The sequence below is a fragment of the Plasmopara halstedii genome (assembly GCF_900000015.1).
Source record: "Plasmopara halstedii genome assembly, contig: Scaffold_289, whole genome shotgun sequence".
Lineage (NCBI taxonomy): Eukaryota > Oomycota > Peronosporomycetes > Peronosporales > Peronosporaceae > Plasmopara > Plasmopara halstedii.
In genome coordinates, this window is record NW_020187210.1 from 80702 (window position 1) to 94820 (window position 14119).

The 14119-nt window shown below is 49.0% G+C and overlaps 2 protein-coding genes across 2 annotated transcripts in view; one reads left to right on the plus strand and one right to left on the minus strand.

The window, feature by feature from the left end:
• Positions 1-12020: 12020 nt before the first annotated feature.
• On the minus strand, positions 12021-13096 carry PHALS_05299 (flagellar radial spoke protein; the record flags this gene model as incomplete). Its single annotated transcript, XM_024722852.1, has 3 exons — positions 12021-12821; positions 12880-12958; positions 13020-13096. The coding sequence occupies 3 exons, from the start codon at positions 13094-13096 to the stop codon at positions 12021-12023; spliced, it is 957 nt and encodes a 318-aa protein (XP_024573887.1).
• A 992-nt stretch (positions 13097-14088) lies between these two features.
• PHALS_05300 (translation elongation factor tu) overlaps positions 14089-14119 on the plus strand; it is a gene marked incomplete at both ends in the record, with an annotated part of 789 nt that continues 758 nt past the window's right edge. The window contains one exon of the mRNA XM_024722853.1: positions 14089-14107. Within this exon, the coding sequence (XP_024573888.1) occupies positions 14089-14107 (19 nt within the window). The remainder of the gene's footprint in view (positions 14108-14119) is intronic.

The following is a 14119-nucleotide window of genomic DNA, read 5'->3' on the forward strand; positions in this document are numbered from 1 at the left end:
TTAGCACGAAAAATTGTTGTGTGGCGCAATATTTGGCCACAGAATCTAGTCAATTTCATGACGCATTTTCCTATCGGACAAAAGGTCATGTTATGTTTTCTTTGTCACCGCGAATTGATATTTCTCGATAAAATAGATAAACACATAAGTAAAAAGCTCAATGAGGAGATCCACTTGACTTCACGCACTTATTTCGCTATGAGTAACTGAATCATCCATGTATGATGAGCTCCGCTACTATGTGTATCATTTTGATGAGTTTTCCGTATTGTAATTCTTTTTAAATTTATCGCCTTGGGACGATCGGAAATCTTTTGAGTGGGGAAAGAAGGAAATTTATAACTTCTAGAAGTATCTTGGTAAAAAAACTCATACAAGAAATTATTTCCTCTCCCTCGACAAATTTGAGAATCTCCATTGTCTTGATCGGTGGGCACATCCCCGAGGCCGTGCAACGCCTTGCTTCGCAAGGACCTGAAGCTATCAGCGCGCGTCTAGAGGCGTTTACGCTATAAAAATGATCTGCTAGAGCCTACAGCAGAAGATGTCGGCGTCGACTGCACCCAATGATGCCAGATAAATTCCCTCGACCCAAGCCGCTCATGGTGAAAACCTTCGAGGGCAAGGATGGCGAGAATCTCCTGCTATGGGTGGGAGAGGTTGAGATGGCCATGGCTGACGCCATGGTCCAGACCGAGCAACAGTGCATGGCGCTAGCTAGCTCCAAGCTCGGGTATTGAGCGCGAACATGCATGGCACTTCGGTGGAAGTGGTGTTTCCCTACTGGACGGAGCTGAAGCTGCAGCTTTTACGACTGTTCTCGCTGCCTAATCAGGCATATCCCGTGCGGTCGCTGGAGAAACGACAATACCAGTAGCACGGGGCGGCCTAATGCGGCAGTCATTTGTTTTGTTGAATTTCAAGGAGGTTGAGGTGAGCAGGGCTCAACCTTGAAGAGCTCCGTGATGTTGTACACGAAACGTGTATACAAACCAGACATGCTGGTCGTGGAAGCGATCGTGAAGGGCTTTGAAAAGCCATGAAAGACCCTGTTTAAGTCCGGGGCGTCGGATAATTATGCGCTTCGATGGAAGGAAGTCAACTGTATCGCAGCGGGGCTGCCGTAGTTATCTTCTTAAGGAAAGTCAAGCTAAGGTCACCGTTCTTACGATCTATACTAGAACCAGTATAAGTATAACGGATTGCGAACTGCTAACTCCAAGAGTACCCACAACCTTAACCCAAGGCAAATACAATCTTACATTCATAATGTCAACTGTAATTTTTGTTTTTTTTTTCGGCAGAGCTACCTATATCGAATCTATAGGTTTTCCTGATTAAATTGGAAAACCTAATTAAATGCATAACTACTGGCAGTCCCGCCACTTAGTGGCATTTTATAACGGTGTAGCTGCACCATTGCGTGGTCACGCCATCTTGTGTGACACATCCCTTCATACCAGGGTACGTGTAACCCCATTACACACTCTCCCATCAAGATTGTGAACACCCACATTCACATTCATTTGTCGCCTCTATCGAGGCACGCATGTCTAAGACACCACGACCTTACCAGGACCTCCTTCCATTTGTCTGCTCAATGATCCCTATGTCTAGGACATGGAAGACGCCCAGCCTTGCTGATTCCGAGAACATCTGCGGACAGAGCTCTTCTTCGTCTCCTGCACGTGGCGCAACTCCGGACAGCACGTCCGCGACTTCAATGAAAGCGCTGCCCAAACTCTCGGTACCCGAGTAAAGCGCTCCGCGCGCGCCACGGGTGATGAAATACCTCGTCGAGGATTTGTAGGGGGTCGACTACGGGTTGGATTCTCCTTGTCAAGGATGGGAAGAAGAAGAAGAAGACGAGGTGACTCAGCAGTGCGACGTGAGCCCTGCTCGAATTTTGTGGACACCTTGTCCGTTCCCGAAAGTCTCGAATTCCGGGAAAAATAAAATTTTACCAATCACCGCGACGAAACACAGAAGCAGCAGCGGGATGCTGTCAGCATAGTTGCTCTGATGTGCGCGCATTCACGGTTGGTCCTTAACCCTCGTGTGGAATACGGCTTACGCTCGGCGGATCCCGCTTTAGAAGCGATCACCCGATGATTGGGCGTCTACGTGGTTGAGGCCCTGGCCACTACACAAGCTGAGCTTGCCAACGAAAAGCTCATCGAGCCCGCTTCTTGGTAACCCAATATATCCGTTGTATACAAACCGCGCTCGACTTCACGCTCAAAGAGGAGGCGCTTCTCAACCCGCGATGAGGACGATTTCTGTGGTTCTCGCCCCTAACACATCCGCTCCAGATGATAAAGAGCTCTTTGAGCGATGAGTGCAGCGTCGCTGGAAACTTTCCTCGCTGTCTAACTAACAGCGAAACCACAAGGAGGTGGACGTGTGCGTGGTATGCCATCTTGGGTTCGAGTTTGCCAAACTCATGGCGCAACGCCTTCCTTCGTATTGTCGCCTTGCGTCGTATGTATTATTCCATCACGCTCCCGTGAGCTCTGCGGTCTCTCACAGGAGTGAGTCTGCGACCACAGCAGCTCAGGGTTATAGCTTGAGCTCAGCCCATCGGCCTTCGGCTTTTCGTGCTATTGCTGAGAAGCGTGGGGCGTACGATGACGCGGAGCGTCATGATCCCTCTAATTATAAGCGTCCACAACGTATGGGTAGTTTTGCCGAAGTGTCACTTCAAACTCCCGCGTGCTATCGGAGTCTGAGTATCCCCGCCACTTAACAAGATATTGAATCTGACCCTATCGACGACGTCAACCCACAAGACGCTTAACGTGATAGTGGACAAGACCATTTTCGTCGAGAAGACGGCGGCGGATGACGACTGGGTCGATCGCCATCCTGACTCGCAATGTTCATCAATCGCTTAAGAACGATACGAATTCCAATGCTGGGGTCACAAACCGCTGCGCGGAAGACCTAGAGAGCCTAGAAAACGTTTTGCACCGACTGCCTCATGTTGAGGACTAACGCACTCTATCGGAGGGCTCCTAGCCGTCGAGCAGACGAATGCGTCTTTTCGTGCGACGGTGAGGCACCTGGCGCCTTTGGAGATGGAGATGGTTGCACTTCATGCACAAAACCAGATGCTCATTCAGCTTCTGGATGGACGAGCGCCACTGGACGCCGCCCCGGTGCCAACGATTTCACGATTACTCGCGCCGGATACCGGTACGACTTAAGTAAGCCCACATAAAACACCGGGTGGGTGCGCATCCTTCTCGAAGTTCCAGCGTATACGCAAGGCCCCACTTGGCTACGACCAAAGGAGGTCCAAAAATCCGCGAACGAAGCTTCGTCTTAATGACAGCAGAAACTGCATGTGTAGAAAAAAAACTATTTAGCATTGTATAAAAGCAGGTCTTCGACCTCAAAATTTCAACATTCTTCCGTCTGCATTTTTTTCTGCATGTCATGACTATCAGTCATCGCATCGCAAACGTGTCGTAAGACACTCAGTCTAGTAGACAGAACATCATCGACTTCTTTACGCACAGTGAGGGGACTGACATCAGCTAGCCGCTCAGCTATTCCTCCCCCACCAAGTCCTGAGCCCTGGGATGGCGGTGTAAGCTGGATGCTAGGATGAACGAATCCGTTCACGTAGAACGGCGTGTAGCCAGCGGACGCATATACTGCATTGTTCAGAGCGTACTCCACAAGTGGCAGCATGACACTCCAGCGCCTCGGGTTCTCAGCGCAGACGCTACGAAGTACGTCTTCAACGACGCGGTTCACGCGCTCTGTTTGACCATCGGTCTGCGGATGGTTCGCTGTTGGCATAGTAAACTTGATGCCTAGCGCCCTAAGCTATGTCGACCAAAACTTCCCGGTAAATCGTGGGTATCTGTCAGAGACAATTGACCCGGGGAGTCCATGTTGTCAAAAGACACGATCCACAAACAGCGTCGCTGTGCCGACCCCGTCGATGGTGGTAGACACCGCAACAATATGAGCCATCTTGCTCAAACGGTCGACGAAATTTACGATTCCCGTGTTGCCCACCGAGTCCTTCGACAGGCCAAACACAACGTCCATGCTCATTAATCGAAGGGTACCGGCAAACTGGCCAGCGGCGTTAGCGCATTTGGGGGGTACTCCGATCTTCATGACGTTGACTGTTTTGGCCCAGTGCCTGCACCAAGAACGCTTCTGCTTCCTAGCAAAGGTTAGTTCATGACTTACCGTCGCTCCACTAGATGACCTGCGCGTCTTTCGACCTCCAATCGATCCATGGATGATGGTATTTCGACCATTCCATACCAGGGATGACGTCATACCTTGAATCCAAGTCTAAGACTAGCCAGCGTTCTACGCTATCAAAATCAAAAAAATTTGACACCGAGGTCCACAGGGACCTTCGGCCCCGTAACGCATGTCCCCGTCACTGAGCGAACAATGACAGTATCACTCAACCACGCCTTCAGCGCCTCAGCATACAGCTTCCTTCTATCGCGGAGCGTCGAGCGTAAGCCCGACGCCTTGGAATCGATAAGGAGCTCCCATGGCTTCTCAAAGCCCTTCACTGCAGCGAAGCTGCCGTACATCTTTGCTTAGTGGAATCTTAGCTAAGGTCACCGGCCCTACGTTCTTTACAAGAACCAATACGAGTGCAGCGGATCGCAATCCGCTTCGCCTTCAAGAGTACTTAAAACCTTAGCCAAGGTAAGTGAGCTCTTTCGTTTAAAATTGAGACCGTATGTAATTGATTTCGTTTTGGCAGACCCTCCAATATCAAGGACTCTAGGGGTTTCTAATTAATATAGTAACACCAAATTAAAATAGGAAAACCTAGTTAATATAGTAATATGCATTATTACTGGAAATCCCGCCACGTGTTGGCTTCTTGCTACGGTGTAGCTAGACCACTGTGCGATTACATCAACTTGTGTAATTCACACGTATGTACGGTCACACCATCTTGTGCGACCCGCCCTTTCATACAAGGGTTGTGTAACCCCGTTACACGCTTTCCTTCTAAATGTCCTCAATTCACATTTAACGGAGGCCTCATACGAGGCTTGCGTGTCTGAGACACCTTCACATTCTGAGGAACAACTTTAAATATTCTCCGTTCCGTAAACTTTGAAGCGATTTGCGCATGGGATAACCAATCCGTAGGTGATGGATTTCTCCATAACAAATCACCGTCGGGAGTTTGAACGCTGCCCGGCAGCTCGGAGTTCTGTCTATCATGGTACCACACGTCCATGTCCATGCTCGTGCTCGATCCGAGCTTGGAGATAGCTAGCACTACGCACTGTTTCTCAGTTTGGAGCATAGCGAAAGCCATAGCCATCTCGGATCTCTCACCCAGAGCAGGCGTTTTCCTCTATTCTTGCCCTTAAAGGTCTTAACAATCACCATGAGCAGTTCGGGTCGTGAGGAGTCGGTGACGTCATGGTTGCAGTCGACGCCGACATCTCTGTTGTAGGTGCTCTAGCAGAGCATTTCCATGGCTCAAAATTCCTCTAGACACGCGCTGATTGCTTCACGTGCTTGTGAAGCGAAATGTTGCACGCCCTCAGGGCCGAGCAAAGACATCGGCTTTTGAGAACGTTCTGCATGCTATGAGGCGAACAGAATAATTGCTCCGTCCTCACCGAGGATCAGTCGTAACGACTCAGTTATAAATTAACTACAAGTGCTACCAAGTGCAGCGGGGCTGCCGTAGCTCTTTGCTTAGAGGAAACTTACTAAGGTCACCGACCTTATGTTCTATACTAGAACCAGAATAGGTGTAGCAAATTACAATCCGCTAACTCCAAGAGTACCCACAACCTTAACCCTAGGCAAGTTAACTCTTCCGTTTAGAATATAAAATGTATTTTTCGGTTTAATCTGCGGCAAAGCTGCCTATATCTAAATCTATAGGTTATCTAAATTAAACAGTAAACCTGATTAAAATCCATAACTACTGGCGGTCCCACCACATAGTGGCTTCTCATTGAGGTGTAGCCACACCATTGTGTGGTCACACCATCTTGTGTGTTCCATCTTTCCATACCAGGGTATGTGCAACCCCGTGACATGTATGCTGAGGCGCAATCGCTGAAAGTGCGATTGAGTGACATCGTCACTGTTTGCTATGCGACGGGGACATGTGTGACGGTGCCGAAGGTCCCTGTGTACCTCGGTGTCATGTTTCTTGACTTTGATAGCGTGAAAAGCTGCTTATTCTTAGATTTGGATCAAGGAATGGCTTCATCCTTGGTATGACATGGTTGGAACGCCGATCGATTGGAAATCGAAGACCTTGGGCGCTACTCGCACATCTCCCGGTGAAGGTTTGGTGAGTCATCTGCTAGGGGGCAAAAAATCTATTGGCACGGGCACCGGACTGAGACAGTCAACGTGCTGGAGATCGGAATACCCGAGTAAGTGAGCACCGAAGGTGTATCCAACAGGAGCTCCAAGCATGGCTCGCGAGCTGAACGTGGAGTGGCACAAACACCCCACTGAGCGCTGCTTAACTAGCCACGAGTGGCATGGTCGTACGAGGTACAAGGCATCGAAGTCGAGGCCCTAGTGATCCACATAGAGCGGCACGTAATCCACTAAGCACTGCTCACATTTCAGAGCAGTCGCTGCATGCCACGGGTGGTATGGTCGGATGAGATCCGAGGAATCGAAGGCGAGGCTCCAGTGATGCACGTGGAGTGGCACGTAATCCATTGACCACTGCTCACGTTTTAAAGTGGGTGCTGCGTGCCAAGATTGGCATGGTCGGACGAGGTTTGAGGCATCTTCCATGGAGTAGCACGTTATCCATTGCGGAACTCGTAGTTCTTCGACGGATTTTGTTAATAATATTAAGGCTCCAATGAAGCAGGAAAAGGAGACACTGGACGACGCTGAGTGCGTGTTCCTACTGGGCTCGACGAGACGTACAACTTCTGTCGAGAGGCGACGGCAACGCCGTATGCTAGCTGCAAGACGCCGGGCGTCGACTCTGACCCAAAATATGTCTACCGTAGACGATAGCGCAAAGCTATACACCCTCGTCAACGATACGACGGGAAAGGAAGACGATGAGGTCACCCTTGAGGCAATTGCTGCGGTGGATGCTCTTCTTGAGCTGGACGAGATGTCCTTTGAAGGCCTTGAAGGCAGGCAATTTAGCCGAAGTGGTCACTATACGACCGGAAGAAGAGATCAACTCGTCGCCGCTTCTGGACGCAGCTGTCCTTGAGGACACCAAGAGGGTGCTGATCGCACGAATTGTATCGACGGTCCTGGAGGATCCATTGGATCCGTATTATTTTATAGTGATGGAACACAAGACGTCGTCTCTAAAGACCCGCGGTCAATCCTAACTCCGGGCCGAGGTGTGCGTCATTAGATCGAGCTGCTCTGGGAGCTAAATACTGCGTAACACGCCAATGGCCAATGTCCAAGGAGCAGTGTGACGTCATTGACTCCTTCTTTTGCGCGAAGCAGGACGCAGGAATGGTGCGTGAGATCAAGTCTCCCCATTTAACACCCTCGTTTTGTGTCCGGATACCGAACGGCAAATGGCATATCGTTCACTTTCAATCAACTCAACGCTGCCGCCATTCCGCACAGATACCTTATTTTTAGGAATGATGTTCTCGAGAGAAACATGATTGGATGTACAAAGTATAGTGCCTTCAACTTGGTTAAGAGTATTACCAATTGCTCATGAGAGCGAGTGATATTCAGCTGGCAGCGATGAGTACAGCAAGCGGCTTGCTCTGGAAGTGGCTGGTAATGCCTTAAAGACTGTCGATTGCACCAGCAACAATTAATCATCTTGTGACGCAGTTGTTTTGGCTCCACCGGGCGTATGCACAGACATATTTCGATGACATCTTCGTCCACAGTCGTGCGGAACGCGGGTGGACGGATGAAGAAATCCACATCATCCATTTCAGAGCGATGCAAGAGTATATGCGCACGAATAAGCTATATGCTAATGCACACAAGTGCATCTTCGGTGACGAAGAAATGCCTTTTTAGGATGCTGTATTGGGAAGCGTGACTTCCGAGCGGATACCGCTAAGGTCAAGGCCATTGCAGACGATCCGGTTCCAAATAATTGCGCAAGTGGCTTAGCCCCGCCAACTACCTGCACAAGCACAGCGAGAACAAAACAGAAATGGCACGGCTATCGTCGAATCTCCTCAAAAAATGGATGCAGAGTGGTATTGGGACACCGAACATCGGAAGGCTTTTGGTGTGGTCGAAGACAGCCTCTTTCATGCACCAATACTGGCGTTGCCAGACCCTGATCGCCCTTTCAGTGTTGTTTGACGCTTCGGACTTTTGCATCGGCTGTGCACCGCTGCAAGCAGACACCGAGGGGCGAGATCGGGATCGGGTGATCGCGATTGAATTTCTCCAAGAGAAGAGAAGAACTACTCGTGCACGACATGGAGTTACTTGCGATGAAGTATGCACTTGTCAAATTTAGGTTTTCACGACACCCCACTCAGTGGTCATCTTGGTCTTAAAAAGCCCTACAGCTCTGTGAATTGCCACTACTAGTGGTCCAAGCTGTACAAATGGACGAGCAAACATGTGCACACATGTGATTTGTGTCAAAGGGTGAAATCCTCTCCAAATGCGCTGGCGCCGCTGGCCAGTTTGCTGGTACCCTTCGGGTGTTGGTAGTTAATATGCATGGACTTTGTGTTTGGCCTGTCGAAGGAATCGGCGGGCAACACGGTAATCGTGATCTTCGGCGACCGTTTGAGCAAGATGGCCCATATTGCGGCGGTGTCGAACACCATCGACGGGGTACATCGACGCTGTTTGTAAATCGTGTATTTCGATAGCACGGACTCCCGGAGTCACTTCTCTCTGACAGAGACCTAAGCTTTAATGAGAAGTTCGGTTGACGATCGTCAAGATGCTGGGCACCAAGCTGGATATGTTAACAGTGGATCATTCGCAGACTGATGGTCGATTTGAGCACGTAGATCGCGTCGTTGAAGACATCTTTCGCAGCGTTTGCGCTGTGAATCCGAGGCGCTGGAGCTCCATGCTACCACTCGCAGAGTTCGCTCTGAACAATGCAGCGCATTCCTCTACCGACTACACGCCGTTCTATGTGAACGAGCTCGTTCATCCTCACGTCCCGCTGACGCCGCCATCCAAGGTTCAGGGCTTGGTTGGGGAGAAATAGCCGATCAGCTAGCTGAAGTAAGCCCTCTGACTGTTCGTAAAGAAGTCGATGACTCCCTGTCTACTAGACTGAGTGTCTCACGACACGTTTGCGATGCGATTGCTGAATGACAAAACATGCACAAGAAATATGCAGACGGAAGAAGCAGAAGAAATATGGAAAACGTTGAGGTCGGGGACCTAATTTAGTTAAATGCTAAAAAACCTTCCCACACATGCGATTTCTGCTAACTTTAAGACTAAGCTACGCACACGGTTTATTGTACCGCTCAAGATTGTGACCAAGCAGGTTTTTGCGTATACGCTCAACCTTCCGAAACGGATGCGCACCCACCCGGTGTTTTATGTGGGCTAGCTTAAGCCGTACCGGGATCCAGCGCAAGTGAACGCGGAAGCGTTGGCGCCTGAGCGGCGTTCACAAGCACTCGACCACCCAAAAGTTGAACCAGTACCTGGTTTTGAGCACGGAGTGCAACAATTTCCATCTTCAACGGCGCCAAACGCTCCGCCTTCGCATGAAGCGACGCATTCGTCTGCTCAACGACTGGGAGTCGCTACGACAGAGCGCGTTAATCCTCGACATGAGGTAGCCGGTGCAAAAAGTGCTCCAGGCTATCTAGGTCTTCCGCGCAGCGGTATGCGACCCCTGCATCGGAGTCCCGATCGCGACGGACCTCGCTCTCAAGAAAGCGAAGAGCATCGCGAGTCACTGGATGGCGATCGACCCAGTCGTCGTTCGCCGCCGTCTTCTAGACGAGAATGGTGGTCTCCAATATCACATGGAACGTCTTGTGGGTTGACGTCGTCGTCACGGTCAAATTCAGCATCTTGTGAAGTGGCGGGCATACCCGGACTTCGAGAAAAAGTGGGAGTTTGAATCGGCAAGATCGCCCAGACGTTGTGGACGCTTGTAATCAGAGGGATCATGACGTTCCGTGTCATCGTAAGCCCCACGCTTCTCGGCAAGCCAGGTAAGTCGGATGGCCATAATCTGTGCTCAAGCAATGGCCCTGATCTGTTGCGGTCGCAGACTCACCAGTGTTTGAGACCACAGAGCTCGCGGGAGCGTGATTGATCAATCCATTTGTCGCAGGACGACAATCAGAATGAAGTCGGCGACGCGCCTTGAGTTTGGCAAACTCAAACCAAAGATGACGTTCCACACGCGCGTCCACCTATCTTTGCTCAACAGTAAGTTGTACAGCGAGGAAAATTTACGGTGCTGCTGCACCCATCGCTCAAAGAGCTCTTCGTCATCTGCAGCGGCTTTGCCAGGGGCGAGCACCACAGAAATCATCCGCATTGCGGGTAGAGAAGCGCCATCTCCTTGAGCACGAAGTTGAGTGCGGTACGTATCCACCGATATTTCTTATCAAGAAGCGAGCTCGAACAGCTTTTTGTTCTTCAAGCTCAGCGTGTGTAGTGGCCGGGGGCCCGACCACGCCCGACCATCGAGTGATCGCGTCCTTTGCTTCTGTAGCGGGATCCGCCGATCGTAGGTCGTATTTCACACAAGGGTCAAAGACCGACCGTGGATGCACGCGCATCAGAGCAACTCTGCTGACAGCATTCCGCTGCTGCTTCTGTGCTTCGTCGAGGTGATTGTTGATGATACCACTTTTCCCGGAAGTCGAGACTTTGGGGAACAGACACGGTGTCCACAAGATTCGAGCAAGCTCACGTCGCGCCGCTGGGGCACCTCGCCTTCTTCTTCTTCCCATCTTGGGAAAGAAGAATTCAACCTGTAGTCGACTTCCTCCAGATCCCCGACGACGTATTTCATCGCCCGTGGTGGGCGCGGTGCGCTTTGCTCGGTTACCGAGAGTTGGGCTGTGCTTTCCTTGAAGCCGCGGACGTGCTGTCCGGGATTGCGCCGCGTGCAGGAGACGAAGAAGGGCTCCACCCACAGGTGTTCTCGGAACCAGCAAGGCTGGGTGTCTTCCATGTCCTAGACATAGGGATCATTGAGCAGACAAATGGAAGAAGGTCCTGGTGATGTTGTGGTGTCTTAGACACGCGTGCCTCGTTCGAGGCGACAAATGAATGTGAACTGTAGGTCTTCACAATCTTGAATGGGGAGAGTGTAACGGGGTCACACAATATTGTGTGATCACACAATGGTATGGTTTCACAAGATGGTCTGACACACAATGGTGTGGCTACTCTCAAACAACTAGACAATTCGTGGCAGAATTATACATTTAATTTTAATATATAGATAGGAAAACCTATAGATTTAGATACAGGCGGCTTTACCGCAGATAAAACCGAGAAATAAAGTTTACATTTTACGGAAGAGCTAATTAGCCTTGGGTTAAGGTTGTAATTTCTCTTGAAGCAAGCGAAGTGCGATCCGCTACACTCGCACTGGTTCTAAGTGTAGAATGAAGGTCGCCGACCTCCAAGCGAAAAAGCTACGGCAGCCCCGCTGCAGAATGCGTCCGTAATCATGTCCGTCATCTCGTTACGTCATACACATACATTCAGTGATGCGACTACGATTCCATCCTCAAAAGATTTCACTAGTAGACCACCGACATTATATCCGTCAATTTCGAGATGTAATGTGCGTACTGCGTCAAGTTTTGGACTCTTCATACTTCATCAAAATGCTCAATGTATATTATATCTATCTCATACTCTGACCACTAAGTAATTTTTCAGCTTTTGACCAAATTGCACACGAAAGCGGAAGTAGAAAAGCAGGAAAGAAGCAAACTGGATCAATAAATGACACGTTTATGGCCCCACATTTACTTGTCGCCTACAAAGCGGACAACGCTTGGCAAGTAAACACAGATATGTAATACAAACATGATAATGATATATTTTTCATGCAAACGAAGATTCTAATTTGCGCGTTCCAAGGCGTCTATTAAAATTGTATCGAGCAGTCTCCTGCCAACGTCAAGCTGATGTGCACGAGATGCAGCATTTTCGAACAGCTCTGGCAGAAAGTTCACCTTAATGTCCTTTGCTAGTGGGTCAAAAAAGTAACCGCTTTCCACAAGCGTATCAAACACCTGTGCATGCAAACTAGTCAAATAATTTTTGGCAGATGCACGTGCCGCTACTTTTTCTTCCAGTTCGGCCTGTGCTGCAATACGTGCAGTCTCTTGGTCCAAACGACGCTGCTTCTCGGCAAAGCGGCGCTTTGCTTCTGCTTCAAGACGCTGTACCTCGACCAACTCAGCATTGCGAGCTTGCTCGAACAGCTGCTGGCGTTGAAATATGTCTTGAAGCTCATTCTCCTCCAGTAATTCAAGCATTCCAAGCTCCAAACCTTTACCGACCAGAACCTCTAAAATGGGCTCAACCTCCAAGTCAAAGTCGAATAAGTCGTTAATCTCAATTTGTGTGGCTACATCTACGCCTGAAGGTAACGGCACAAAAGTAATCGGCGGGTGCAAATTCAGCAGTGCATCAGTCTGCGTGTCCACATCCACTTCCGGTATTCTGTCCGTTAATTCTTCTAGGTAGCTGTCTGTTTGAACATCCATGTGCGTTCTTCCATTGATTGGTGGGGGTGTGGTTGGGGGTTGATCCTGTAGACGTTGTTGCTCCTGTTTCTGATATCGTGCTGCTCGGGTGGTAAGTGTGTTAAGTTTGCGAGATTCCCCTCCTCTTCTTCCTGGGCTATCAGGGGTCTCCTGCATCAAAATAGAATTAAGAAACTTAAGGACCGCGAGCGTCGCTAATACTGCGCACCTCCCGTATCACGTAGGCACTCCCACGATGCACGCGCTTATTAAACATTATATTTTGCGAGCGTTCGCCATCACCATTGCTATGATAGTGTATAATGTGATCTTTATCGAAATCAATCAGACAGAAATGAGCAAACTCACACGATTGTGGAGCTCTTAATGCGTCTGGTAGCGACGGAGCGAGGCGCGGTTGAAAATTCGTAGCCGCCGGTCTGCATAAAGGTGTTAAAGGTCGTGTTATTCCTTTCGAAATCCTTGTCGTTTTTGGCCAATGAGTAACCCTTTCATGTACAAGTTCTTTATGCTCCATTTGAAGTCAGTTGCCATACTGTAGACAAGAGGTAGCATCAATTTGAAAAGCAGATAAATTATTATGTCCTGAAGGTCCAACTAAACATGATTCTGGTTTCGGCGGAATCATCTGGTCGTCTTCGCCATTGTCGCAGATATTGACTTCAGAAATATTTTCGTTTAAGGGGGGCTTTTGTACTCTATATCATAACGATCCACTTTTCACAGACAAGATGTTTTAGACAGACAAAGTTGAAATCAACTAGATATTATATTTGAGAAAAGTGTCATCATAAAGAGCCCATCCTCTCTTCTATTTAGAAATCTTGAATGAAATTTGTGATTTCTGTAATCAAATATCCGGTGGCAGACGATTCAGGCGAAGTCTTCGTGAATCCACGGGTGGGTTGGTGGCATGATGAGCAAATCTTCCAAATACATTTTAAAGGTTTGGTCTGCATTCTTTGTAGACTAGTTGAACCCTTTTACACTTGTGGAGAACATGTGATGCTTGTGTGAGTAAAGGCTTAAATATTGAGGAGATCTTTATGATAAATGAGGCAAGACTGCCTTCATAACATCTGCTGAAGCCCACTCTGCCCGGCCATGACCCATCACAAAAGTTGTGCCATTTTTTCGCATTAATCCCCACCATGGGCTGGTTGGAGATTACACTTGCCTTTGTTAAGGGAATTTTGACGGTGTGCTCTACTCGACCGAAAATATGTAACGAGTCCACTGAAGTCTTATTAATAAACACAGACTGACGTGGCAAATCTGTCACACGAACTTATGCAAAATTCGTGATTAGCAAAACAACCATTGCTTTGTCGCTAGCGGCATGCTGGACCGGTGCAGACGTGCCTGCAGTAACGCAATGAATCAATTCCTGATACAGTAAAACCTGTATAAATTAAACATGTTGGGACTGGGGGACAGTGTTTAATTTA